Source organism: Nannizzia gypsea, genomic scaffold (assembly GCF_000150975.2).
Source record: "Nannizzia gypsea CBS 118893 supercont1.1 genomic scaffold, whole genome shotgun sequence".
Lineage (NCBI taxonomy): Eukaryota > Fungi > Ascomycota > Eurotiomycetes > Onygenales > Arthrodermataceae > Nannizzia > Nannizzia gypsea.
The window spans coordinates 373704-399800 of record NW_003345201.1 but is presented as its reverse complement, the minus strand read 5'-3'; the positions used below and the strand labels follow the sequence as shown (position 1 = coordinate 399800).

General features: G+C 49.1%; 10 protein-coding genes across 10 annotated transcripts; 5 read left to right on the top strand and 5 right to left on the bottom strand.

Moving 5' to 3' along the window:
• Nucleotides 1-373: 373 nt before the first annotated feature.
• Nucleotides 374-1272, top strand: MGYG_00134 (high affinity copper transporter; the record flags this gene model as incomplete). The annotated part of the gene is made up of 4 exons (XM_003175995.1): nucleotides 374-493; nucleotides 564-594; nucleotides 671-1124; nucleotides 1239-1272. 4 exons carry the CDS (start codon nucleotides 374-376, stop codon nucleotides 1270-1272), a joined length of 639 nt encoding a protein of 212 aa, XP_003176043.1.
• Nucleotides 1273-1817: 545 nt separating this feature from the next.
• On the bottom strand, nucleotides 1818-3206 carry MGYG_00133 (hypothetical protein; the record flags this gene model as incomplete). Its single annotated transcript, XM_003175994.1, has 2 exons — nucleotides 1818-2709; nucleotides 2779-3206. The coding sequence occupies 2 exons, from the start codon at nucleotides 3204-3206 to the stop codon at nucleotides 1818-1820; spliced, it is 1320 nt and encodes a 439-aa protein (XP_003176042.1).
• A 1098-nt stretch (nucleotides 3207-4304) lies between these two features.
• Nucleotides 4305-5669, top strand: MGYG_00132 (serine/threonine-protein phosphatase; the record flags this gene model as incomplete). The annotated part of the gene is made up of 4 exons (XM_003175993.1): nucleotides 4305-4458; nucleotides 4549-5146; nucleotides 5169-5311; nucleotides 5380-5669. 4 exons carry the CDS (start codon nucleotides 4305-4307, stop codon nucleotides 5667-5669), a joined length of 1185 nt encoding a protein of 394 aa, XP_003176041.1.
• A 416-nt stretch (nucleotides 5670-6085) lies between these two features.
• MGYG_00131 (hypothetical protein) lies at nucleotides 6086-7774 on the bottom strand (the record flags this gene model as incomplete). The annotated part of the gene is made up of 4 exons (XM_003175992.1): nucleotides 6086-6156; nucleotides 6217-6305; nucleotides 6360-7631; nucleotides 7716-7774. 4 exons carry the CDS (start codon nucleotides 7772-7774, stop codon nucleotides 6086-6088), a joined length of 1491 nt encoding a protein of 496 aa, XP_003176040.1.
• A 2256-nt stretch (nucleotides 7775-10030) lies between these two features.
• On the top strand, nucleotides 10031-10804 carry MGYG_00130 (glutathione S-transferase 3; the record flags this gene model as incomplete). The annotated part of the gene is made up of 2 exons (XM_003175991.1): nucleotides 10031-10159; nucleotides 10232-10804. 2 exons carry the CDS (start codon nucleotides 10031-10033, stop codon nucleotides 10802-10804), a joined length of 702 nt encoding a protein of 233 aa, XP_003176039.1.
• A 1177-nt stretch (nucleotides 10805-11981) lies between these two features.
• On the bottom strand, nucleotides 11982-14421 carry MGYG_00129 (hypothetical protein; the record flags this gene model as incomplete). Its single annotated transcript, XM_003175990.1, has 2 exons — nucleotides 11982-14359; nucleotides 14409-14421. The coding sequence occupies 2 exons, from the start codon at nucleotides 14419-14421 to the stop codon at nucleotides 11982-11984; spliced, it is 2391 nt and encodes a 796-aa protein (XP_003176038.1).
• A 2684-nt stretch (nucleotides 14422-17105) lies between these two features.
• Nucleotides 17106-20572, top strand: MGYG_00128 (F-box and WD domain-containing protein; the record flags this gene model as incomplete). Its single annotated transcript, XM_003175989.1, has 2 exons — nucleotides 17106-17457; nucleotides 17538-20572. The coding sequence occupies 2 exons, from the start codon at nucleotides 17106-17108 to the stop codon at nucleotides 20570-20572; spliced, it is 3387 nt and encodes a 1128-aa protein (XP_003176037.1).
• Nucleotides 20573-20978: 406 nt separating this feature from the next.
• On the bottom strand, nucleotides 20979-21791 carry MGYG_00127 (charged multivesicular body protein 3; the record flags this gene model as incomplete). The annotated part of the gene is made up of 3 exons (XM_003175988.1): nucleotides 20979-21244; nucleotides 21310-21702; nucleotides 21740-21791. The coding sequence occupies 3 exons, from the start codon at nucleotides 21789-21791 to the stop codon at nucleotides 20979-20981; spliced, it is 711 nt and encodes a 236-aa protein (XP_003176036.1).
• A 522-nt stretch (nucleotides 21792-22313) lies between these two features.
• MGYG_00126 (hypothetical protein) lies at nucleotides 22314-23347 on the top strand (the record flags this gene model as incomplete). Its single annotated transcript, XM_003175987.1, has 4 exons — nucleotides 22314-22329; nucleotides 22468-22961; nucleotides 23035-23187; nucleotides 23243-23347. The coding sequence occupies 4 exons, from the start codon at nucleotides 22314-22316 to the stop codon at nucleotides 23345-23347; spliced, it is 768 nt and encodes a 255-aa protein (XP_003176035.1).
• A 380-nt stretch (nucleotides 23348-23727) lies between these two features.
• On the bottom strand, nucleotides 23728-24998 carry MGYG_00125 (translation machinery-associated protein 46; the record flags this gene model as incomplete). Its single annotated transcript, XM_003175986.1, has 4 exons — nucleotides 23728-24193; nucleotides 24261-24799; nucleotides 24862-24879; nucleotides 24942-24998. The coding sequence occupies 4 exons, from the start codon at nucleotides 24996-24998 to the stop codon at nucleotides 23728-23730; spliced, it is 1080 nt and encodes a 359-aa protein (XP_003176034.1).
• Between the last annotated feature and the right edge of the window lie 1099 nt (nucleotides 24999-26097).

Sequence of the window (26097 nt, the reverse complement as noted above, 5' to 3'; positions counted from 1 at the left end):
CTGTCCTGCTCAACCACCTTGCGCCCTTTGTGCGACCAGGACTGCCTCCTAAGCGCGTCTGCTGGTTCGATGGATGCCAAAGATGATGTCGAGCATGTTTGAGCATGTTTTTGCACGTTTAGCTTGCTCCTGTCGTGCGGTGGAGTTGGCGCCGGCTCTTGTCCTGCTTTTCTATGGTCACGCCAGTCACTCTGCTAAGGAACAGCAAACGGTTATAATGACTATATAACTCGCCAGCTGCCAAGTATATATTACTGTATATCCCCGACTGGCTTCCTTTTGTCAACCGGCTTCTATTTCTTTTCGTTCATCTGCATACCAATTATCCGCAGTCGACACAAAGTGATCGAGTACCTAATACTGCGAAGCGAAGATGGATATGGCCATGATGATGACTAGCAGCATGCCCATGCCCACCGGCGGCCATGATATGCATCATGGTATGCATCATGGTATGGACCATGGTATGGGTGGTAACCAGTGCAAGATATCCGTAAGCTCATCTTCATCTCGCGCGTCTATCAAACTTCTAGCTTGCTTCCCCTGCTCATTATACACACTAGATGCTCTGGAACTGGAACGTCATCGACGCATGTGAGCTCCCTTTTCTCTGTTAACAAACAGATTCCGTCTTATCGCAGCACAACCTTCTTACGACGTGACGGAATAGGCTTCATATCATCAACATGGCGAATCACGTCCAGGGGAATGTTCGCTGGTTCATGTATCGGCGTGATACTGCTCGTCATGTCTCTCGAGTTTCTCCGCCGCCTAGGCCGCGAGTTCGATAAACACGTCGCGGGCCAACCTTCCCTGTTCGACAGCTTCGGCTCCGGATCCTCCTCCACGGCAGCAGCGAATTCTCGCAGCGAATACACCGAAGACTCAGGTAGCCCCAAGCCGACTGTCCCTGGTTCCATTGGATTGCCACAGCCAATGGGGGGAAGACATTCTCCAACGCTCTTGCAGCACACGCTTCGGTCTCTGCTGCATATGGTACAGTTTGGTGTAGCATATTTTGTGATGCTGTTAGCCATGTACTACAATGGGTATTTTATCATCTGTATCCTCATTGGAGCATTCCTGGGTCACTTTGTGTTTTCCTGGAAGAGCAAAGATAAGAGGTAAAATCTCCCGTCTCTCCAATATTTAACTTTTTTTCCTTCCCGAAACCGTCAACATGTCTTTTGCCCTAACGCCCGTGCTTGGTTGGTTCTAGCTAACGAGCTCCCTTTAAGCGATGCATGTGAGGTCACCGTTTGCTGCGGTTGAGTGTGATCTAGGCTCGCAAAGCGAAATTAACACCGGCCCTGGACCCACCGTTCGTGATGGTTACGGGACAAGAAGAGATCTCGATACCCGCCGCCTTCCTTTCACCCTAGCCCCGATGCCAGGGTCTTTTTCGGTGTCAATTGCGTATGGAGGACATTTTACCAGATAAAAGAATAATGTTCATCTAGATTCAAGACAGAAGAGTCGGGGTATACGCAAAGCTAATACATTTTATCTAATACAAAAACGGTCCATCTGTGCAGCTGTACGAAATGACATGTATAAAAAATATCTTCGATATGCACGAGCATGTACACCATCTATCAACCGTGCCCAAAAGTAACTCCAAATAGCCTCAGTATCCATGTGAAATAATATATAATGACAAGTAATAATATGAACAAGAATAGAACAATTCCGCCTGGGCATCAACTTTCTAACGAGTACATTCCTCCATACATCGCATCGCTCATTACCAATCATCATAACGAAAATGCATATATAGATAGATATATATAATAAGATTCATCCGCTTTCGCGTTAAGCTACCTCTTTTGCTTGAAGCGAGGCGACGACGGCTTTGCCCATCCCATCCACTCTTTCCCCTCAAATACCTTGCCTATTAGCTTGCATTGGCTCGGTTGCTCACGCGAGCTCTTTGGCGTGGTCATTGGTTTTGGAACAACGGGGATCCCGGCAAGTTGTTTCAGGATAACGTCATCTTCAGGTCGAGAGAAGTATACAAGTGAGTACCGGGGGCTGCTGCCTTGCATTCCGGGCACTGCGCAGACACGATGCACGTTTGCACGGACGCCGCCTTCAGTGAGTTTAACGATCTGTTCGCCCATTAGGATAATGCAGTGGCCAGGTAGAGGGTTTGCGGGTATCCAGTTAGCAGGGAAACTCGGACCTCCAGAGAAGTCAACTGAGCTTTCTGGAGAGGGTGTAGGATTGGTAGTGGGAGCCGTAGAGGTGATAGCGGGAGTTGGATTGTCCCTGGGTATAGGGTAGCTGTGAGGTGAAGAATCTGGCTGGGGCGACTTGAATTGTAGACCGCCCGATTGGTTGAATATAAGTGTAACGCTGTTTGAATCTGAGTGTTCATCCAGCAGGACATCATTCTCTGGCGGCGGGCGCGCTTCTTTGCTTGCCTGCAGCTTGATCCACCGTATCTGGTCCCCGCTGTTTGCGTCGCGACGGTGAATATTTTCTAAGGATTCTGGCGGTAGGTCCAAGGCCGTGGCCAGGCGGGAGAGGATTAGAGATATTATGGCGTGGGAGTTTCGGATATATGTTTGTATTAGAGGGCGAGATGACTGTATAAGTGGAGGCTGAGGTTGAGGGGCCTTTGTCGGACATTGAATGCCCAATATCTCGTCCTTTGAGACAGTGTAGAATTCTTTGAAGTCCATTGTTCGGTTGCGGTATCCTTTATATCTGCAAACACTTCTTGTTAGCTACAATATAATATTAGGCAGACGCGATAAATCTAGAACTCCTTCTTACCCATAATAACCACCAAACTTGGCCATATCGTATTCTCTCTTTTCATTCTCCGGAAGGTTGAAGACATCTCCTCCGAGGGTAAAAAGCCTGTCTGCCTCGGATATAACATTTTCACCAAGTTCGGTTGATGTTAGGTCCAGGTAGAAGCCACCGAGTTCCCTACATGCCAGCAGAAGACGGTCGACCTCAGCAGCATCGTCTGCAATAAGCCGAGAGAGTGATAGTCGAGCCGGTGAGGATGTATGCTGATGGCACTTATCAAGTGACTGTCTTTCTGTGCCGTCGGACGATATGGACGAGGAGGAAATATTAAAATCCTTCTCGATCTCGAAAGCCTTCTGATGATGGCTATGATCGAGATGGTGCTTTTTTGACCTTGAAGCCTTCCGGACCCAGGTCAAGAACTGACATTGTGAGTTAGATACCATGGCTGCTGTCCAGAGGAAAGAAAGACAGCGAAACAGAATGCATCATGATGCGATGGAAGAAGAGGGAGGAGATGATCACAAATTCAATTCCAGAATATTATCTCGAACCCACACCGTAAAGATGACAAAAAAAATTAGAACCGACTCGACCCTCGGCGCTTGCCTAGGGATGTGGAGCGAGTTTGACATTCAGATGTCGCAGCTCACGAGTAACTACTTTTTTTCTCCTCTTATCCCCTTTGCTTTTCCCACTTTTCACTTTCCTCTTCTTCGCGGCTGATGCATACGGCCTTCCCTCCCATTCAAGGATCGAAGGTGGATACTTTATGTATCACGACGTTTGGAGGGGTGGTGATGGGAAGAGCCAGGCTGCTTTAGTTTAGCTGGTGATACTGATGTCGCAAGGCTGGGGGCTTGCATGGAGAACAACCACGTTTTTTTCGTCCTTGCCGGGGTTGCATCTCATTGAGTGGGCTGGACGTTTATGCGACTGGGGCTGCTTCACTAGACGCGCACTTTAGTTCAGCCACCAGCGACCGAATAAAATAATGAAGAAAAATGCCCCCGCCAGCCTGTAACAGGGCTTGCCACCCCGGCAGCAGAATAAAGCGAGGCCTGCCACGATATGACGCCTATAGCTCGCTTGCATTAAGAGCTAGGGGGGCTTGTTTCCTCCGAACACGAGTAGCAGCCTCAAGAGCATGGTGAGTCCGTAGACCTTGTTGATCATCTTGTCCGCTCTCCGTTGTCCTTCTCAGCCTTTTTTTGACTCGATGATGTCGAAAAATAGAACAAGCTAAAAATTTACGCTTAATATTAAAGTTCTTCTAGAAGGGCGGACGAAAGGAGACAGATGACTAAGCAGGACGACCAACGTCAGAGAAAAAGCAGAAGCGGAACAAAAGGCGAAAGCAGCAACACAAGCGGCAAGACGAGACACAAGACGGCGGCGAGGTCGACGTCAGCAGTAACAAGAGGAACACACGCATTTACAGCAGGCCAACAGTCGCAAGATACGAGATAAGATACGACGGCATCCCCGAGAGTTGAACTGCCACGTCGATGACTGTTGTGCCCGCCTGTGGTTGAGTCCCCACGATGGTCGACCCGTCAGTCCCCCAGCCTGGCCCAGCGCGACTGAAGCCCAATGCCGGTCCAGACGAGTGGCTCGAGGCAGCCAAAAACTGCAAGTACCTGTCCGAACACCACATGAAGCAGCTATGTGAGCTGGTCAAGGAGTACATGATGGAGGGTACGTTGCCTGCCGCACCACACAAACACACGCACTCACGAGCACATGCACCCTATCAAAGTTGATTTGATCGTCCAACTAACAAACTAGAATCCAACATTCAACCGGTTTCCACTCCCGTGACGATATGCGGTGATATACATGGACAATTCTACGACCTGCTCGAGCTTTTCCGCGTAGCCGGTGGGATGCCCGGCGACACTCGCCCTGCTGCCCCTTCCACGCAAGCACCGATAATAACGTCGGAAGACATTGAGCCACCATCGGTCATCACAGATCCCAAGTTGAAACAACGGCTACGGAAGAGCTCGCCTCCTAATTCCGTGATAGAGGATGACGGGGACGAAGAGACAGGCGGACAAGCGACGCAGATTAATAAGCACGACGGCGGCGGCGGCGGGGGAGAAGGAGAAGATAAAAGCGCCTCCCCTATAGGCAACTTCATCTTTCTAGGCGATTATGTGGATAGAGGGTATTTCAGTCTGGAGACACTTACACTGCTACTGTGTTTGAAAGCGCGGTATCCGAATAAAATCACGCTGGTGCGGGGAACCATGAGTCAAGGCAGATTACGCAGGTGTATGGCTTCTACGATGAGTGTGTGCAGAAATACGGCAACGCATCGGTGTGGCAAGGCGTGTTGTCAGGTGTTTGACTTTATGACTTTGGGCGTATGTGATGGGAAAGTGTGTGTTATGTGGTGGATTCAGTCCGGAGATTCGAACGCTGGATCAAGTGCGTATCGTAGCGAGGGCGCAGGAGATTCCGCATGAGGGTGCGTTTTGCGATCTTGTCTGGTCTGATCCAGATGAAACGGATGATTTAACATGGGCCGTCAGTCCTCGTGGAGCCGGTAGGATATTCCTCTTACTTTCTATAAATGTTTTTTCTATGGAAGATTGGGTATGCTAACGTCTCTAGGCTGGTTATTTGGTAGCCGCGTGGCGGATGAGTTCTGCGCCGTCAACGACCTTAACCTGATCGCCCGAGCCCACCAGCTGGTCAACGAAGGATACAAATACCACTTTGACAGCCAGGCCATGGTCACGGTCTGGAGTGCACCCAACTACTGCTACCGCTGCGCCAACATGGCGAGTGTATGTGAAGTGCGTGAAGACCTGAAGCCCGTCTTTAAGCTCTTCGCTGCTGTGCCGGCTGAGATGAGACATGTTCCTGCCACTAGGCCGCAGAAGGCAGAGTACTTCCTTTAAAGAAAGACTCCAACCATTAAACCTTTATTCGACTTCGGCCTGCCGAGTAGGTGGGTGTTGGCATGGGTTGGCGTTTGATCTGGTTATTCCCTCTCTTTCCCCACCTGTTTCTTTTCCTTTTTTTTTTTCTCTTTCGTTTTACGAGTATATGAGCAAACATATCATGAATATAGGATGTGTGCGGTCCGTCCGTGCTAAGAGTTAGACACTAGCATGCATTGATTGCTGTCGGGGTTTTTTCTATACTTGGGTTTATTTATTTATTATTGAATGAATATCCAAAGGACGTGTGTGTGTGGGTGAACATGATTCATTTCATTGCATTTTTGTTAATAAATTATTTTGTTTGAAACCCCAGTACCTAGTCGTTTACACGGCATGACATGACAATTTAGCATACTCCTACTACCCTTCGTTTAACCGAACATGGCGTCACCGAGGCGGATGCGAACGGTCTTGATCTGGGTGTAGTTGTCGAGAGCGTATTCTAGAAAGAAGTTAGTAGATATACTTTGAAGTGGGGGGCAGGGGATAAATGATAACATACCTCCCAACTCACGGCCGATACCACTCTCCTTGAATCCACCGAAGGGAGACTGGTAGGAGATGAGGTTGTAGCAGTTGACCCAGACGGTTCTACCAATTGTTAGCACGTATTCTACTTAGTTTCTATAACAGGAGTAATCTTACCCAGCCCTGAGAGCGTTGGAGACACGGATGGAGGTGTTGAGGTCCTTGGTGTGGAGGGCGGCAGCGAGACCGTAGGAGGAGTTGTTGGCAATGCGAATGGCATCTTCTTCGGTAGTGAACTTCTGGACGGTGCAGACAGGTCCGAAGATCTCTTCCTTGACGATCTTCATGTCGTCGGTACATTCACTGAAGATGGTAGGCTGGATGTAGTAGCCCTCGGTTCCGTGACGCTCACCACCGACCTCGACCTTGGCACCGGCCTTCTTTCCCTCATCGATGTAGCCCATGATACGGTCGAACTGGAGCTGAGAGATTTGGGGACCCTGGAAGGTGTCTGGCTTGAATGGGTCGCCGACCTTGTTCTGGTTGGCACGCTCCTTGAAGCGGGCAAGGAACTTGTCGTAGATACCCTCCTGGACGAGGATACGGGAGCCGGCACAGCAGCACTGGCCGTGGTTGTAGTAGATACCGAAGTTGACCCAGCTGATGGCATTGTCAATGTCGGCGTCGTTGAAGACGATGTTGGGGCTCTTTCCGCCGAGCTCAAGGGTGACCTTCTTGAGGTTAGACTTGGCAGCGGCCTGGAGGATCTGACGGCCAACGACGGTGGAGCCGGTGAAGGCAACCTTGTCGATGTCCATGTGGGAGGAGATGGCGGCACCGGCAACACGGCCGAAGCCAGAGATGACGTTGACAACACCAGGGGGGAAGCCAGCCTCCTTGATGAGGTTGCCGACGTAGAGACCGCTGAGAGGGGTCTGCTCGGCGGTCTTCATGACGATGGAGTTACCGGTGGCCAGGGCCGGGCCGATCTTCCAGGCGAACATGAGCAAGGGGAAGTTCCAGGGGATGATCTGGCCACAGACACCAACGGGCTCGTGGCGGGTGTAGGTGAAGGTCTCGTGGTCGGTGTCGATGACCTTGCCCTCGACCTTGTCGGCCCAGCCGCCATAGTATCTGAGGCATCCGGCAGCGTTGACGACGTCTGCCTTGGCCATGGACAGGGCCTTGCCGTTGTCAAGGGCCTCGATGGCACCAATGATCTCGATATCACGCTCGAGCAGGTCGGCGAGCTTGGTCAGCATGCGTCCCCTATCGCTGGGGTTGACCTTTCTCCAGGGACCCTCGACGGCAGCGCGGGCAGCAGCAACTGCAATGTCGACATCCTTCTCGGTAGCTTCATGAACGGCACAGATGGCCTTTTCATTGTGAGGGTTGATGGTCTCGAAGGTCTTGCCCTCGGAGCCCTTGACGAACTCGTTGTTGATGAACCTGTCTCTCCGTCAGTATGCCATATATAACTACACCAAACAGCAGCAAACAGCAGCAAACAAGCTCGGGGAGCGTTGAACTTACAGGCCGAGGGGCTGCTCGAAGGTGGCGGTGGGAGTCTCGATCTTCTGTGAAAGGGCCATGATTGCTGCTGGTGATGATGGTATGAGGGTGAGATGAAGTTGTTGAGATGGAAGAAAGCGGGAGGAGGAAGAGAAGAAGTAGAAGAAGAAGAAGAGGGAGACGGGGAAGGGGGACAGCTGGAAGTGGGGTCGGCGAGTGCTATAAGTACCTCGACGCCCACTAGGGCACTCTCAAGCACGGGAGTTCACTAGTAAAACGCATGGATGGCCGGATGTCGGCCTATGGCGAGGCATGGACGGGAATGCTCAGACATGCTCAGACAGGCTCCAGGTAGTTATGCCTCCTGTACGCAGTTGTATACGGAACAGAGACAGACATGGCCAGGGGGACCGCCCGCTCCCCGCATGTACCTTCCCATTCCCTTGCGATTAGCCTGCCGAGAGCCTGGCTGTATCTGGCTGTATCCTGCCTATGGCCTGCCACCGTCTTGCATGGGCTCTGCATGGCGCTGCATGGCTTGTCGTGGCTCGTCATCGGGAGCCCTGGGCTGATCTTCCTCGTCTTTCCCCTCCTCCGCCTGTGAAACTGCCTGAAACCCGGCCGACAACAGTCACTGGAGAACCTGACCAATCTCTGTCGACAAGAGCCACTGCTAGCTGCTCAGAATCGGAGATAGTCCAGAGATAAAAGTGCTCCGTATCGAAGTCTTCCAGGCTGCCGGCGGCAACGGCGTCAAGTTTTGCTGCTCTTCGGCATCTCGCTCGGCGTCTCCCTCGCCGACTCGGCCTGTTCTCTTGGAGCTCCATCGATAGTCAACTAACTTCCGAGTGTTATTTTTTGATATGTCAGCATCTCATCTCTTAGCCGGCGATCCTGCGGCCACCCGCGGTTGTCAATCCCGGATCTCTTCCATGGATCTCCCCACGGATGCCCTTCATGGATGTTGATACATATAATATGTCTCTCATGGGTGTGTCTGGCCTCCCGTCAAGGGCCTCCTGTCTGTCTGTCTTCTATACACTGATGTTAGACGTTAGCAAGCTTCTACCGAGACCACCGTGAACCTACCCGCCTAAGGTACCTCGTTCGCCGTTAGTGTCTCTGTTGGTAAAGTCAAATAGGATGACGCTATCAAATAGCTGAACAGGATGACTGCATAACACTTTGGGAGGCCTCCCAACCCTTTTTTTCGTTCTTTCTCTGGTTCCTGGCTCGAATCTATCCTCCTTTTATTTTTATTCCGTTATTCATCCATTGACTGTGAACATTGACCCTGGTAAGTCTGACAAGAGCAGGAGATGTCGTCCGTAACTCCGGTAGAAGTGGTTGATGCAGCAGCTACGGGCGTCTTTAGCTACTTAGGGCTTAGGTCTCGACCTCCTCTGACCCCGCGATGGCTGACTAACGCATGATGACTAATGCCCTAATAACTAAGTAACTTACCCACCTACTCTTCTACTGCTAGCTGCCCCCTTAGCCTCTTATAGCTGTAATGGCCGAAGGGAAACTGTCGCGCCCTCAACTTGCGCCCCGAACCACTTCACGTGACCACGACCTTGACGCCTGGTTCGAATCCTCGAGTCGCCACCTTTTATTCCTCGGGGTAAAAGGTTCTCCCGCACTCGTGCTGAGTAATCCACGAATGGCTGCGGCGCTGCTAAGACATGGAAGAGACGCTTGAGGGAAGCAATTCTGCAGAGGCCTTCCACTCGGGGATGGCGGCACCAGATCACGTCGGCGTGCGGGTCGCAGGGAGGACATTTGACAGTTGACTTTTTTTTACTGTTTTTTTTTTATTTTTGACCCTCAAGATAACCAGGATATACAGACGAGATGCAGATAGAAGAGATGGACGGAGTAGATGGGCGAAGATAGGTGTCGAGTTCGGCATCGGGATAAAAGGTTGGTAAGCGGTGGTGAAGGATTGGTAAGGCTGCACCCCTGGCCAGGGGGGTCCGCTAAGAGCTCTCTCCCCACTGGCTGATACCCGCCCTCGAAGACGGGATGTTTCTTCGGACGAGCTGAAGGATGAGATTTTGGGACGGACGGACGGTAGAGCTGTCCCGACACGGGCGAACTTGCCGTCCGTCTCTGGTCTTTGGCGGAAATGGACATAGCTACACTCAGCAGTAGAGGACAGTTATACAAGATGAAGGATTGTGGGGGTTAGGAACTACCTAAAGCACCTAGGTATATAAAGGAGCAGCTCAGCAGTGATAGTAGGCATCATCATCATCAATCATTATCACTATCAACAGCAGTAACAACAACAACAACCCAATACATACAAAGCTAGTACGAGTACCCAACTCAAGATGCCTCAATTCACCTTCTATACCCACCCCCTTGCCACGGCACCGGACCGTGTCCAGCTCACCCTGGGTGAGGCCGGCTTTACAGACTATGAAAGCATCACCGTTGACCTGATGACCAAGGAGCAGAATGTAGGTCCTACTCTAGTATAACTAGTTATACATACACTGCTACTCTTTTACTTTGCAACTAACAGCTTCTAGTCTCCCGAATTCCGTGCCCGCAACCCCTTCGGCAAGGTACCTACCATCGTCACCTCAGACGGCATCACCATGTGGGAATCCCGCGCCATAGCCCGCTACCTCTGTACCCGCTACAACTTCGACCTCCTCCCCAACCCCAACGACCAAGCAGCAGTCGCCCTCTTCGAGCAGGAATACGCCGCTGAAGCCGCCTGCTTCGACCGCCCCGTCTCCTCCATCGTCTACGAGTCAGGCATCAAGCCCCTTGTAGGCATACCGACCAACCAGGCCGTCCTGGAAGAAGGCCAGAAGGCTCTCGGCGAGTACTTTGACATCGCCGAGTCCATCTTCTCCAAGACCGGGAAGAAGTTCTGGGCCGGTGACAAGTATACCCTTGTAGATGTCTATTACATCCCTCAGCTGGCTAGGGTGTTTGAGCGCGGATATGGTGATATCATTACCTCCAGACCTGCCCTCAAGGCATGGTGGGATCGTTGCAACGAGAGACCGGCTGTCAAGGCCTTTGTCGCCAAGGTGCCCAAGATCGATGAGTTGCTCGCTCAGCGGAAGACGACCGAAGAGCAAAAGCAGTAGCTCACATTACCTTAGTTATGCACTTTTAGTATATATATACATAGCATTGCCATAGACTTGACTAAATAGAGAGCGTTGATGTCCAACTTGACTACTTTAACTTAAGCCTATACACATGGTGGCAAACAAGCTTTGTGGCTGTCATACCCTCCATTTCATTGCTAGAAAGGCGTAAAGAGAATAGAGAATGAAGTAAGGAAGGAAAAAGAGCCAAGATAGATAATAAGAAGATAACAAAATGCGTTGAACTATAAAAGGGTACAAGGGTAGCTTAAATCAGCCTCATGTTACCTACTCCATAAATCCACAAGAGTAGCTCCAAAGCTCCAACAGCGGTAGACAGTGATTGGAAGCATTGAATACAGCCAACGTTGAGCACTCTATCTATATACTAGACTACTCTCTAGCATTTCCTAAGCTACTCTATGGATATTTGTTAGACATAGATTATACCGTATTTAACTGCTGATTGAATAGGATTGTCTTCAGGGAGGACAAGGAGCCGCCGCATGTCAAAAAGGCCAATGCTGCATATTAATAACTAGTTAGCTGACAGTTACGTTTGGCTAATTGGTCCTTCCGAAAAGGGCAGCGGAAATTAGAATTAGCTACGTAGGTGGCCATCAACGTTGTGAAAAGAAAAAAATAAGGCCAGATTCGAACATAAGGCTACGAAAGAAAAAAAGGGTTGGGATGCCTCCCAAAGTGTTATGCAGTCATCCTGTTAAGTTATTTAAAGTCATCCTAAGTAAGCCTCATCCCTGCAGACACTAATGAGGGCCCCGGGACAGCCTAATTATGTGGATTCAATATCACGCCCACAAGCACCAACAGTGCATGATAGTTGGCTCATGATTATGTAGACGAGTGATGATACGGCGTACTCCGTACGTATTCTACAAAGCGGTTCTATACTTGACCCGTGTTTTGTTGTGCATGTAGTTACTCCAGCCCCAGGTAACTCTGAAAGTACCTCCCACTCTTCGCCAACTTCCGGTGGTGGCTACAAGTTTCTCTGAGGTTTGACACTTGTTATTATATTACATGTCCTCCTCATGTGGGTCCGCCCTTGTTTCTCGGGCGGAGAGTCAGTGGACTCCGCTGGCAGGTCGGAAAAAGGAAGGTGTTGAAAATAAATAATTTTATTAAATTGATTGTGTATCTAGTTGAATAGATGTCATCTTCTCCTTGAGCTGCGCCCACTACTGACAATAGGCGCTGGCTCAAACGCATCTTCGTCATCATCATATTCAACTCCATCGCTCATCACGCTGACGCTGCGGGCTGCTCTCGTAGCAGCTGCTCGCGTAGGCCTTGTACTTGAGCCACTGACACTGATATTGGTGCCACCTAATGTTTGGCTCTGGCTAGGCTGAGACCGGCCAAAGTTCAATGTGCCCTGGACTTTCTTGCTGGCTGCTGTTGTCCGCGCAGCAGGTTTGCGAGTAGATGCTGCTTTTGATCTACTTGTTGTGGTAGCTGGCGCTGCTCTACCTCGAGTCTTTGGAGCTGATTGTTGGACGAACAGGTCTTCATCATCGTCAATATTTTCAGGGATATCATCTAATATCACAGGCTCGTCGTCATCATCGGGTATGGTTTGTTGGAAAGCTTCATCGTCATCTTCATCATCGTCGTCAAAGACACCTCTTTTAGATCCTCGGGTCGGTGCAGCAGCAGTCTTTGCTTTTCCTCGTGCTGTTGTTGTCGTAGTTTTGGCTGCTGCTCGACTGGCGCCCCTGCCTCGACCACGAGTTGACGTTGACGCCGCGCTGGATGCACCCCGTCTTCTACTTGCAGTCGTAGCTCTGGCAGGGGCTTCGTCCTCTTCGTCATCATTGTTACGGCCGTCTTCATAGTCGGAATGTATCAATGCACCAGGTTGATCCTCCCATACTCCATCGAATTCCGTATCCCAGCCATCGGGCTTGGGCTTGAATCGTTTCTTCCCGCCTGTTCGCCTACCCTTGCCTTTAGCAAATAGTTCTTCAAGCTGTCCACGATATTTATCCATAGCAGCCTGGATGATTCCTTCTCGCTCATAGTCATCCTCATCAATTCCATCCTGATCACGATCCAGGTTCATCAGATGTTTAATCTGGCTTTCCAGCGAATCGTTGACAAACATTTCCATAGCATACTTGTCGTCTTTGTCGACAAATTGGGAAACGGCATCTCCGAACGAATTTTGAGGTAGAATTGTTAATGACTGCGCCGTAAGGAACTCTCGAACTAGCTGTTCCACCTTAATCGCGTCAAGGGCCACGAGATGGGACACGGCTGATTCATCTGGTGCATCAGATTTGCCATGCGCAAGGGCTGTTCCTTTCTTCTTGCGGTGGAATTGTACAACATCGTTAACGTTGGCGACTTTGCCGACGAATCTGTTCGAGAAACGCTGTGGGTTTTCACAATCGAAATTTCCTCCGCCAGGCCTCGATGTTTCGACTTTCAACCGAACAAGCGGTAGAGGAAATTCAACTTCGTCGTCATCGTCGTCATCGCCGGCACTCTCTCGCTGTTGTAGCCATTCATTCCTGGCTTCCTCGACCATCTCCTCCACAATACCCATCAAAAATCGGGTCGTTTCAGTCCGAGTGTCTTCCTTTCTGGAAACCTTTTGCATCTCTCTTTCTTCACTCAGAACAACTTCTCTGGTCACAAACGGCCGAACGGACTTTAGCAAAATGGGCTCCGACTTGAATTCACGTCCGGTTATGCTTAGTATGGTGACATGCTTCTGTACGGCTTCACCAGGGACAAGGGACGTTGCTACCGACGAGCCTGGCTGTATAACGTGGAAATTTGTCTCTGGGTTTAATCGAGGGTTTATCAGACACTCATGCTCATGGCCCCAGATAACCAGGTCGAGAAAATCCGGCAAGAATGTCTCTGGTAGATAACCGGTCTCTGTGTGTGCGTGATGGTTCTGATGCACGCTCATAAGATTGAACCAGTCTTCCTGCTGCATCGACGGTCGAAAGAACTTGACTTTTCCATCTCTGAACGTGCGAAATAGCCTCTCGTCTCGTACATTACTCATCCCAAACAAGGCTAGCTTTGTACGTCCCTTTTGAAGCAGAACAGGCTTAATTTGGATATTATCAGACTCTGGAGTGCGGCCGTAGTAATTTATCAGGCCTGATACCTGCAACAGATCAAGGGCGGCCAGGTGGCCTTCACCAGATGGATCATCGTGGTTCCCATGTATGGAGAAAACGGGTATGGCTACGTTAATGTCAAGATCCTCGTAGTTGACATGATTGAAAGCCCCTTGAAAGTTCTCGCTGGCGTCGCTGAGCATCTCCAGCTCGCAAGGTTTATCCCCAAAGCAGTTCATGCGCAGAGACCGCATCACCTGGTACATGGACTTTCGGGACGGTTTATTCTCGTGGAATAGGTCCCCCGCAAGGAGCACCATATCGACATCTCTCTCTTTCGCAAGGCACATCACCTCATGAAAACTTTTCCAGCTGTCATCGCCCCGTACAGGGTCACGTTCATTGTATCCAACATGGTTGTCTGTTGAGACAAGAATGCGAATTGTGTCGGCACCTTCGAAGAGTCAGCACGGTATCACTACCCGAGTGAAAGATGTTCATACCTGTGGGCGACATCTCTAGCTACTATATATCTGCAGTCTCACTTGGATTTGCCGTTAGCCCCCAGGTTTCGAGTTTATGCCGTATATAGGTAGTATGCGAGAGGTATCTCTAGATTCATCCACTAGGCAGCAGCAGCAGCCGAGCAGGTAATACCTGCTCCGTTACTGGTTTTAACGGCGAAAAGAGTAAAAACCAACGTAGAGCTCAGCATGAATGTGGCAGAAGAATGCCATCAAGCTATCTTAAAACACCCTCTACGTCTCATCCCCCCTCAGCTTACTCTACTGGGAGTCTTGAAGTTGAAGAAGCTTGCTTGCACCAAGACGCGACACCGCGCCTAGCGATCGTCACGTGCACGAGAAATGGCCTGGAGTTAGGGCCCAGGACTAACTAACTAGTTAGGCGGCTAAATTTTGCAGGTGAAGTCAACTACTGAGCATGAATAGGTAGCCAGAGCATGGAGGAAACAATACTATCCAGGTTAGAAACAACGTGACGGAGATAAAGTGAGTTTGCTCTGAGATTGCTGTTCTTCATTATATAGTCCTATGTAGTCAGTGGCTATAAGGACTCGTATCTATAACTATGCTAAGCCAAATACATGCGTCTTCCTTGGTATAACGTATGTAGATAAAATGGCATGAAGCAAAGCCCAGAATAAAATATCCTGATAACCCCAAGGGAAACCTAAACCCTTAACAACTCACTTTACTTCCCCCCTTCGAGTTATACGGAAAGTATAGTGTTAAAAACATAGCTTTAACCTGCTAGCCACTAGTGTGGGCTCGCTCTCAAGGCACTGGACGTGGCACATGGCCTGGTTCTGTGTGCTCATTTTGATTGGTGGCTCAGCTAGGATTGCGACATTGCACGCTTTGTGCAGATTCAGTCCCACGGATCTGCAAGCATAGGTAGTCACCAGTCAGTCAACCCGGTAGTCTGGGTTGTTAAAGTTCTTGGCCACTGCATCCCGCTCCCCGGAAGTCATGCCGGCGTGAATGGCCAGTGTGTGATATTGTACAAGATCTAGAAACCCAACTGTGGTCCAGAGTGTCATGGGCAACCGCACAAATATCAAAACTCCTTTTTATAGTATACTTTTCCAGCAACTTCACTATTGCCCACAGCTTGGGGCTCGACTGGCCCATATAGAGGGCCAGCTCATCCCGTATTGCCAGCACTTTCACGTACCGGTCTGCACATGAATATTGAAAGAAGAAGGACATACCTTTGTCGTTTAATCCGCCTTGCCACGCCCTAACTCGATCGCTGTGGGTGGAGGGCACTCTTCTATGAATATCATAGAGCTTTGTTGAATAGCCCAAATAGGTGAGCAGTGTTGCGGTTTGCATGTTTAGCTAGCAGCTATTATCAGAACCACCATTGTCATCCTTGGTATCACCGCCGCCTCGATACAACGATCCTATCAAGCGATAGTATACATCGTCGTGGACTTCCTTGTCAAAGCCGAGCCGGCCACATTTCAGAATGGTAATCCTGTAGGAGGGTATCGACGATCCAAGCCGTTTGGCCTAGTCGTTTTGACAGTTGATGCTGATGCTGACACTGTTCTTCCACTGCAAAGCTAGGAATGCCGCTTAAATGTCTGTAAGCATAAGCAATTTATCCGCCACGACCGTTCCTAGATCAGTGATCCGCTTAGGTCCTAATATGGCATGGATATATATATCTGCTCGCTTGGCTCTAGGATAGCATCAACAAGATGGTGGTTCCTTAGCTGGCGCAGCTTATCATCGTCTTCGAGACAATATCTTGCACCCGTATGATGGGTCTCTGTTTCTGGGGATAATCCATGAACACATTCAGCAGACGAACAACGTCGTCCTGATCGTTAGCAGGCACATTTTCCAAAGCGTTCTTTGCATCGACCGTCCAGATCTTCTGCCTCCCCCGAAGATACGCTTGTTAGCTCACTAAGAGAACTGTTTAGAATAGGAATTGGCGTAAGTGGGAAATCCAGCCTGGGCTCTATGCCCCAAGACGCCCACCTAGTCACTTCGGCATGGCATTGCAGTAGCCGATATTTTCACCCTCAAGGCGGCGGCGGTCTCTGCGGCATCTGGTGATATTAGCCATAGTTATCCAGAGCGGTAGAAGACCTGGGAAGGACCTGATGGGCGCCAGCCTCGGTTTTATTAAAATAGTAAACTATGTATGAGTCGGCCTGTAATCATATAATGGAAAAGGAGATGAGGTTCCCTTTTTAACTGCAGTAGATATTATCAAGTCGTAGTGAATGGAGTAGCATGACTCTTGACTTCACAGGAGGCCTGCAGTGAAGGAGCTCAGTAAGCTCTACAATAGTTACTGTCATTATCTCTTTCTCCCTTCATCGCCATCAACGAGGCATCGTACTTGATGGTTCAGTACGTACTTCGTAGTTGTCAACTCCGTACGTCACTTGCAAAACGCGTGTTCACGTGACCGTCTCTTCGCCCGGCAAACTTCGACCAACAAAAGTGACTCCTTTTTCTTTTCTTTTCTAATCTTCTTCTTGTCTTTCCGTTTCGCATCTTCAAACCCTTCGACGTCACAACAAGGACTCAAGTCTTGCCCGCAAGGAAAACAGCATCGCATCCTCCCATTGACAGCTCCCTGACGCTTCTCGACTGATCCGGCATATCCTGGTTCAGTCTTACGACCGCCTTTTTCCCAGATTCTCTCTCCCAACTTTTATGCAACCAGAGTGCTACAGGTCTACCATCGCTACCTCAGAGGACCACTCGCGCTACTCCCAACCCGCTGCCCAGCATGGAAACTTCTCTTGTCAAGATTGCCCTGCCAGCCGTCCCTCAGGTCGAGATGACGGCGATAGCGGCCATGCCACCGGCTCGGTGGTGTTGTCGCCTCGTCCATCCGATCCGCGACTTGATGGCCATGCAGCAGACACTGGACTAGAGACGCAGCTCCCCGCCAAACCTGTATCCTCCCCTCATCGCGCAGGCGATGACGCTGCTATCGCGACGCACCGGAAGTCGAGCGAAGATCTCGGCTTGCAAGCCATCTCCATCGAGAGCTTTCCCAATGGTACGGAACGTCGCATCCACGTGGGGGTTTCCACTGAGCTAGGATGTTGTGCATGCTAACCTGTATGGATGTTTTGTTAGAGGTCCTGACGCATATCTTATCGCATCTGCAGCCCTCGTCGCTGTCATCGATGAGCCTTGTGAGCCGTCAGTTTCACGGCCTAGTGACCACCCCGCATGCCTGGCGGATCGCGTTCTCTCGGTACTTCCCCGGACCTGCGCTGACCGAGAAGAATGAAGGCCCGCAAAGAGGTGACGACTGGGAGCACAGGCTGCTGAAAAGGCGCGCGTTCTGCAGGCTTACAGCCTTGAGCTCCTGGAGAAATGAATATATTCTGCGGACAAGGCTATTACATTCAATAGCTCGTGGGAAGCCTACCAGCTACCAAGTCACGGACCAGCGCAAGTCGACTCGCTCTGGCTCCGCGACTGCTACCCATGCTGTTGTGACATACAACTCCTTGCTCCAGTTTCCAATCTCCCACATTGATGGTACGTTTGGATCCAGTTTGGAGAGAAAACCACCCGCGTTTGTCCATGGAGCAAGCGAGGAAGGGATCGCTACCCAAAGCGACCCAACTTCAAAGAAAAGCGGTGCAGGGAAGTGGGGACTTTTGTCCGAAAGTCGAATGTTCAACCACTTTTCAGAGAGCTACCCGAGTGAAACGCCTTGGGGTTTGGGATCCGGTAACCTCGTTGGAAATCCCAACGTGATGGACGTGAGCCAGCCTCACGGTATGGTGTACGGGGAGGGATGCCCCCAGGGCCGTACTTATTTCCTCTCTACAAGTGAGAAAAGAGGTCGGTTCTTACCCCGTTCAGTTCTGGATCCTCACTACGAACTTGGGATTCCGTCTGTGAATGCCACACACTCTGGGATTTGTGCGACTTGGATAGCCAAATCATCTGAGATTTTGAAGTCTACAAATGGGCTATGTGGGATGATTACAGGCACTTCATCAGGCGTCCTCACATCGTATGCACTCGGCCCGCATCCTTCATATGATCAACGTTTTGAACGAGGCCAGATAACTGCTAGGTGGGCTTTATGCCCCGGAGTTCCCATTGTTGCCATCAAAGTTGATGGCAAATTATCGGCAAAACGACTGTCCCAACGTAGGATATGGATAACTGTCCTAAACGCTCTTGGGGAACTTTTCTATCTCACGAATGTTCCCCGTGGCCTTGATACCTACCAGAAGTTAGAGCCCGAAGTGCTTGAGAAGGCGGCATGGCTCACTGGCCGCACGGTATCGTGGGAGATTGTCGAAAGCAGTCGACGTGTTCCGGTGCATGACCCGTTCAACAAACTCTCCTCCAATGCTACCTATAGCCCTAGATCATCCTCGGATGAGATGAACTTAGACCGTGATCAAATAATCGCCGAAACAAAAGACATTGAAAAGTTCTTTGCTTTCAAGCCTTTACATTTCCGAACGACATATCAAGGATGGGACATGAGGCGTAAACTCGAAGTAGATTTCGCTGGTGATGATGGACAAGGTGCTGGTGAATCTCTCATAGTCGCCTGCTGCTCTGCCAGTGATGATCAAGCTGCATCGGTCAAGAGATTTACACGCGTCAGGAGTGGCGAGAACCCAACCCTAGATAATATTGGAAGCTCCTCTCCAGCTCCAGAAGGTGAAACTAAAACCAAAGCGTCTCTCTTTGGTCAAACGGGAGCCGAGCAGGCTCTACCCTCCGGAAACCCCGTGTCATCACCCATACCCAGTGTTTATAATGGCTCTAGCCCCTTACCAACTACCGTCGAATGGCGGGCGTCAAATATGACCTTTGAAGGACCAAAGTCTACCGAAATCACCGCCTGCGCCTTGGATATGTCCACATTTGCCCGCTTGACAAAGTTTGAAGACCCCTTACTCGGGATGTATGGTAATTCAGAGGTGTCCTCCCTATGTTCCACACCATTTTCACTTTCTAGCAACCCGCTAGCTTCATCTGCGGAAATTCCTGGTCAGCGAGGCCGATACATGGCTGTTGGAACCTCTCTTGGCTCCGTTTTTGTCTGGGACATCAGAGCCGCGATACCTGGGAATGACATGGTGAACAATATCATGCCCATTCGCATTATCCATACAGATTCACCTCAAATTTCTAGCGTTGCATTGACGGCTCTGTACCTCGTACATGGAGGCAACGATGGCCTGGTTCAAGCTTGGGACCACCTTGCCTCATCCACGCAGCCTATCCGAACGCTCAATTCCAGGTTCTCTTCTCGCGCCCGTCGCCGCCTCGAACAGGTGACTACAGCGAACCAGGAAGTTGGTCATAATTTCTTTGCAGCCGGAGCCATCTGTCTCGACCAGGATCCTACTCGACTTAGAGGTATTGTTGCTCTTGGGACACAGCTTCGTTATTGGGCATACAGCTCCTCCGCAGCCGATCAGTACAAGAGTAACAAACGACGGATTCGTTACCCTCACCGTGGCAGCAACAGTTCGCAGGAGACGCAGCGCTTCAGCAATTCTGGCCGAGGGGCTTTAATGGATTACATCATGAACGAGAAGGCTGAACTTGAAAGACAAAAGGTTGCAAAGGAAAAAGAGCTCGCTCACTTGAGTGGACGGTTTGGTACAGATCTACTGGGCAGCGATGCAAGTGAAGACGACCTTCTTGCCTACGCTTGTCTACTGAGCGAGGAGTCGTATACGAGCGATGAGAGGAACAGGAGAGGCAGCGAGAGTAGCTCTGTTGGCAGCTCCTCTAGCGAGACAATTGCATCGGACGAGACATTCAGTGCAAATCCTCTTACTCGACAAATATCAACTCCGACTCTGGATACTGTTGATGAGGAAATGGAGCCTGGTCTAGCTGAAGCCATCCGTCGAAGCTTGCAGGATACCGATACTTCTCAGTCTCCTAACGAAGGCAGTGTGTTCACAGAAGAGGGCATTACTGATATCGGCTCATATTCCTTCTCCCCCAGCCTGTCTGGTACCTCTTCACAGGATAACGTTGATGATCTCGAGCTTGCTATTCAACTCAGTTTGGTTGAGCAGCAAGGTCAGACAGACCCCCAGGAGGAATTTCCCGCTCTCGGAAATACATCCGGTACTCCTTCAAAGCGGAGAGGTAGGGGAAAGAAGAGATTCTGAATTGTTTCAAGTCTACGGCCGTTTAGCTCCCTGCCTGACCACGGAGTTATTTTCTTTGCTCTCAACAGCCATCGTTTATTATAAACTACTTTCGGTTTAGATGTTTAGTTAGTTGATTCTTAAAGGTTTGCCATGTTTACATAACTTATATTAATTGTGATTGTGTTTTTATAATACTAATGCTATGAATAATTTGCTGTGCAGAAATAGTAGTTTGTATGAAACGCTTTTTGATGAAGCGATATATATATACGCCAAAAACTCCATTTACATTCTCCATTCACGCCTCCAAGCGGACAAATCCAAGATACCTCGAAACATAGTAGAAACAGGGTCATTAAAAACTGCGTAAACGGCGTGGAGGAAGTTTAAGACAAGGGATAGTGCAGCTTTCATTTAAGCCTTATTAGCTTTTGAGGGCTTCTAGTCTGCCTCTCATCTGTTCGAGGGTAGCTTCCTGGTCTTCGAACTCCTCGGGAACAGGTTCTTCTGTCTGAAGCGTTTCTTCTGGCTTGATGCCGCCTGTGGCAGCGAGTCTACCCTGTAGAATCTCCTGTAGTATCTTATCGACTTCATTATCTGCCTCTTCTTCTTCTTCTTCTAGTAACTGGCCCTCTGGCATGGCGCTGTCGATGGTTTCTTCAATAATTCCAGCTTTAACTAACTCCAAGCCTGTGTTGTTCCAGTCAGCAATCTGTTGCAGGAAAGCCATTATTAACAAGGTTGAGATAACTCACTGAGCTGCCGCATGGTGCCTGTCAGCTCCGGCAGTCGGACCAAGGTATTGACGTCCTTCATAATACTGGTCGAAGACCTGAGACTTCCTTCAATCTTTCTAACTGAGAATGCTTCATTAACCTGCATCTTCACGCTCTCAAGTTGTGCCTTGCTCGTCGTCAAACGGGCGCTCTGTTTTCTTATCCGGATGAGCTCTCTCGCGAATATCCGTGTTTCCTTTGCTGCCTGTTCGGCCTGTGAGGGATTCCGCTGCGCTCTTTTTGAGGCGGCAACAATGAACTGTTTCGTTTTTATTTCAATCGCCTTCAACTGGGATATGTCTCGGTCGAGTTTTCGTGTGTTTGACCGTATAAGCGCGTTGCACTTCCGCATCTGGTGGGGGGCATTAGCCGCTAGAGCGGTAAGAGGTATGCAATAAGGTAGGTATACTAGCCTGTGCTGCCGGGTCTGGCTTGAAGAAAACGGCCTTAAGGGTCTCCATGGTAGGTAGATGACCAGAGGAACTACAAGTGCTGGCGTTAGGGTAGAATGAGTTATGCGGCGGATGCGGCTCTACTGAGAGCTCAGAATCTCGTAAAAGCGCGGGCTAGGCGGGTAGAAATAATGTTTATATTCTCGCAGTCAGTATGGCCAATAGACAGCAGATGAAAAAGTAAAAGAGAAATATCTGAGTTGCTTGCTTTGCTCTATGTTACAGTATCGAGCAATCCCAACTCCGCGAACGTCTTGCGTGCATCAGAGAAGGCGGAGCCCAAGGTTGCGTCTCTACCACGTGATAATGACACGCTTATATAAGCTCTTCAAACCCACGTCTTGGCATCGTTGCCCACATGGCCCGAGCTCCACAATTGCATTCTTCCAGTAGTTTCTATTCTGCTTCTTCTGGACCTCGAAACAACATCGACATCTGACAACCAGGACTCCAAACGGCTTCACAGAACAACTACTTCCCAAATCAGATATTGAGGAATTTACTAGCTCTGATACTTATTGGCACTTCATTATGGCTAATCCATCGAGTACGTGCTCTTATATTGTTTCCTGTTATGGTCTGGAGAATTGAGGGGAAAACACCACCTCGGCTTATTGCACGCCTTTGATTACTTCTCATAGCTACTGATTTGGGACCCTGATATGCTAATATTGTTTTTTTACAGTGACCTGGTGGCAACGGTCGTCAGACTCTGACCCGAAGAAAAACTACATTGGTTTGCGGTTTTCGGTCCCTGATCTCGGCTCGCCAGACAAGCCTAACCCAACCCCTACTACTCAGAATGATGCAGGCTTAAGTACACCTCAGAAAGAGAAGTCAGCAGAGGCTAAACCAGCACCTCAGAAAGAGGAGGCTAAGCCAGCCCAAACAAAGAATGATGCACTTGATGAAAAAGTCTTTTACGGTCCGGGCGAATCTAGAATTGTGGTTACTCCCACTACAATCTCGTTCACGGGCTATTCCACCACCAAGAAAACACTTTATAACGCGGAATTGAAGCTAGCAGGCAAAGTTGACCCCAAAAGTGCAACGTGCGTTATCAAAGAGGAATGCCCAGATACCACCGTGGAGGTTAGGAAAGAGGAGCTTAATGCAAAATACTGGATAACATTGACTGAAGGCAAAAAGCCCAACCTTTTAACCACTGACTTTGAGAAGGTGTGTAAACTCTTATTTTTACTGAGGATCCTTTTCAAAATATGGCTCTTATCTTTTCTAACCAGATTTATAGTGGCTTGATGAAGATGAGCAGGAGCCTGAAAATGAAAATGTCGAAACTGGCCCGTCATCGCTTGACTTTGACTTCACGAAACAAATGGCCAGTATGACAGGCATGCCGGGCACGGAAGGAATAGGAGCGGGAGATATTGAGCAAGCTCAGATGGTATGTTCCCGTGCAACCCACTACTACTCAAATCTTCACTAATAAATAGCTATAGGGAGATGACGACAGTGAGATGCCTGAGCTAGAAGGTGAAGGGGAGGAAGAGGAGGAAGAGGCAGCAACATCTACTGGCAAACCAAAGATCGAAGAACTTCCTTAGGCGATTATAAGAATTTATTCCTTCCTTCGAAAGAAATATCTTTCGATGATTTCTGTGCTCACTTTGAGGTTTTATCTTCCCGGTTTATGGGTCAAACTATGCCTTACGTTGTAAAAAAGACAGCTTAAAATGGGAACAAGTTACTAAATAGTGCGAATAAGTAACACATATCCGAGCCCCTCTCTCTTCGCCGCAGCCCAGGTATTGTTTTCCTCCATTTATTCTGCATTTGGATGGTATCCTCTGCTGCCGTTCTAGGATGTAATTGGGCTGAAAACAAAGTGTAAATATTAATTTCTTAACAGTCGGGAGGACGTATAAAGTTACGTATTTAGTTATCTTTTAATGTTTACATTATCTACTATGTTCGGAGAATTATCTCAGCCCTCGCCCTCTACAGTGGCAGATGGTTCCGTACTTGAAATTGCGGTATCTTCAGGTACATCACCAGAGCCTTGTAGTTTGGCAACCCTCTCTTGTTCAGATTTGTCTCTGAGCTCTTCTGTCTCTTTTCTCATGCTCTCCAAATTCCAAGCGTCACCATCTCCCTCATCATCATCTTCATCACTTGATTCTGCCTCGCTTTCCTGGTTTCTCCATTCTCCGCTCTCAAACATGGCACGACCAGTAGCTTCCTTGGCTTTGCGTGCTTCATCTTCTGCAGCCTTCTTATCCAACCGTTCTTTCTTCCACTTTGCGAACGACTCCTCGGTGACGGGTGTCAGTTTTCCGGTAAGTTTGTGCCTTTCAGTTTCAAGGAAGTCCTCGAGAGTGAGGGTTTTCAGTGGAGATTTATCCAAAAGAGCCTTTTCAGCCGCCCTTTGCTCTTTGGTCTTTAAGACGAACCTACTATAATGTCAGGATGTACCCTGATAATGTGAGAAAAAAGGGTCGGGTTAGGACGAAAACATACCCTGGTGGTAGGCTGTGTTTATACATACACTTGTCTCCGCCGTTCGGACAAGTCCAGAACCATCCGTACTTCTGATTTTCAACAGCCTCAATAAAGTACTTGCATACTTTATCCGTGGTCGTCCTTGGATTTCCGTGTTTACTCAACACGACATCCCTCAGTTTCTGTTCGTCCCAGTTATCCATCGTGTCGGCTTGCTTCGAGTCTTGTTCGTCTCGAGAGTCTTGATATATATTTTTCTTCTCTGCTTTGCGCTCGACCGCCAAATCATGGCTGAATTTGCATTTACGACCTTTCTCGCAATTTCCTTTCTTAAAGAAAACGCACAGAACAGTCTTAGGATCAACGCCAAAAGGAACTTTTTGGACCTGTACAGGTTTAAACAATTCCGCAACTTCACGTTTAGCTTGCTCAGCAGCGGCCTTTTCTTTTTCACGTTTTTCCTTTTCCATCGCTTTTCGTTTGGCATCCGCAGACTTGTTCGAGGCGGCCTGCGCTTCGAGCTGAGCTATCTGTTTACGGGCAGTCGATCCTTTTTTCTTGACGGTATCAGTAACCGTAGGTAGCAGAGAGGAAGCGAACGCTAGTTGGCCAAGCTTACATTTTTCATTCCAAAGGTCTAAGTTGCAAAAAGTGAGCAGATTTATTCTTCACCGTTTCTGGAATCCAAGGAATGCATACCTTATCCTGCACCGTAGGTTTAGCCTTTTTAGGCTGGTCACCTTTTTTAGGAGGCATTTTCCGCTGGCAATGGTGTATCGCGTGTATAATAAACTGTGAGAGGTATGGGATGGTTGTGGGATAAAAGAATAGACCAAGTACACAAATAAAAGATATCTAAAAGAGCGTCCGAGTTTCTATCCACACCTGCAACTGACGGTTGCTATGGTTTTATCGACGCTTCCGCCGTCAGAGTGACCTGAAGGTATTATGAACGAAGTTCTGAGATAATGAGAGTTGGTGGGGAGGGAAAAAAAGGCGGCAGCGGCAATGCTGAGTCATATCATGGCGCTTATGAAAACTAAGCGCGGCCCGCCACGAGCTTCGCGCCAGATCATCAAAGTGTACGGAGTAAGAGCAACAGACAAGACACATGCACAGACAAACAAGAAGACAGCAGATGTGCTTATACCAAAAGACTCTGATACTTTTCATTAGCATTGATAATCTGAACTTTGCATTTCTCTAACTCTACTATTGCAGCTTGGCTCCAGCCTTAAGGAGTGAGCCTTCCCATGATCTGGCGTTGCTTATCCAGTAACAACACTCCTCCGTTGTTTATCTTCTGGCTGCTAATTAAGATGCCTTTTTATGTGATAGGACTGCATATACGCTCATTCTCCTCCAGATATAGCCCACAATTCCTCTTTCCACCACGCCATATTACTCGTATACCCATCACAATGATAACCGATAACGAGCTCTATCAGCTCGCCATCTTCCTTGGGTCATGCGCAATGTTTCTCATTGTTGTCTACCATTTCCTAGAGGTTAATTCAAAAGCCTCGTCGGATATAGATTCATCGCGTGTGCCTACCATAGCAGAGTCAATGAAAGCTCTGGATCGACGCAAACGGCAAAAGTTATTGGGGATTCTGATACTGGCGCAATAGGGAGAAGGAGTTAGAATCATTGTCGTATGGTTCCAAGGGGATGGTTCTTATTTATTGGCAACTACTAGAGATACGGGGTTCGACGGACAGTTTGACGTGGACAGTGAAACACGGGATACACACATTCTGGCAGGGTTATTTTGAGCTTACGGATGGCGGCGTGGCCAGAGAAAACCCTCCAATTACTTCCATTTGCGCACTGCGTTGCAGTGAATAATTTCCAT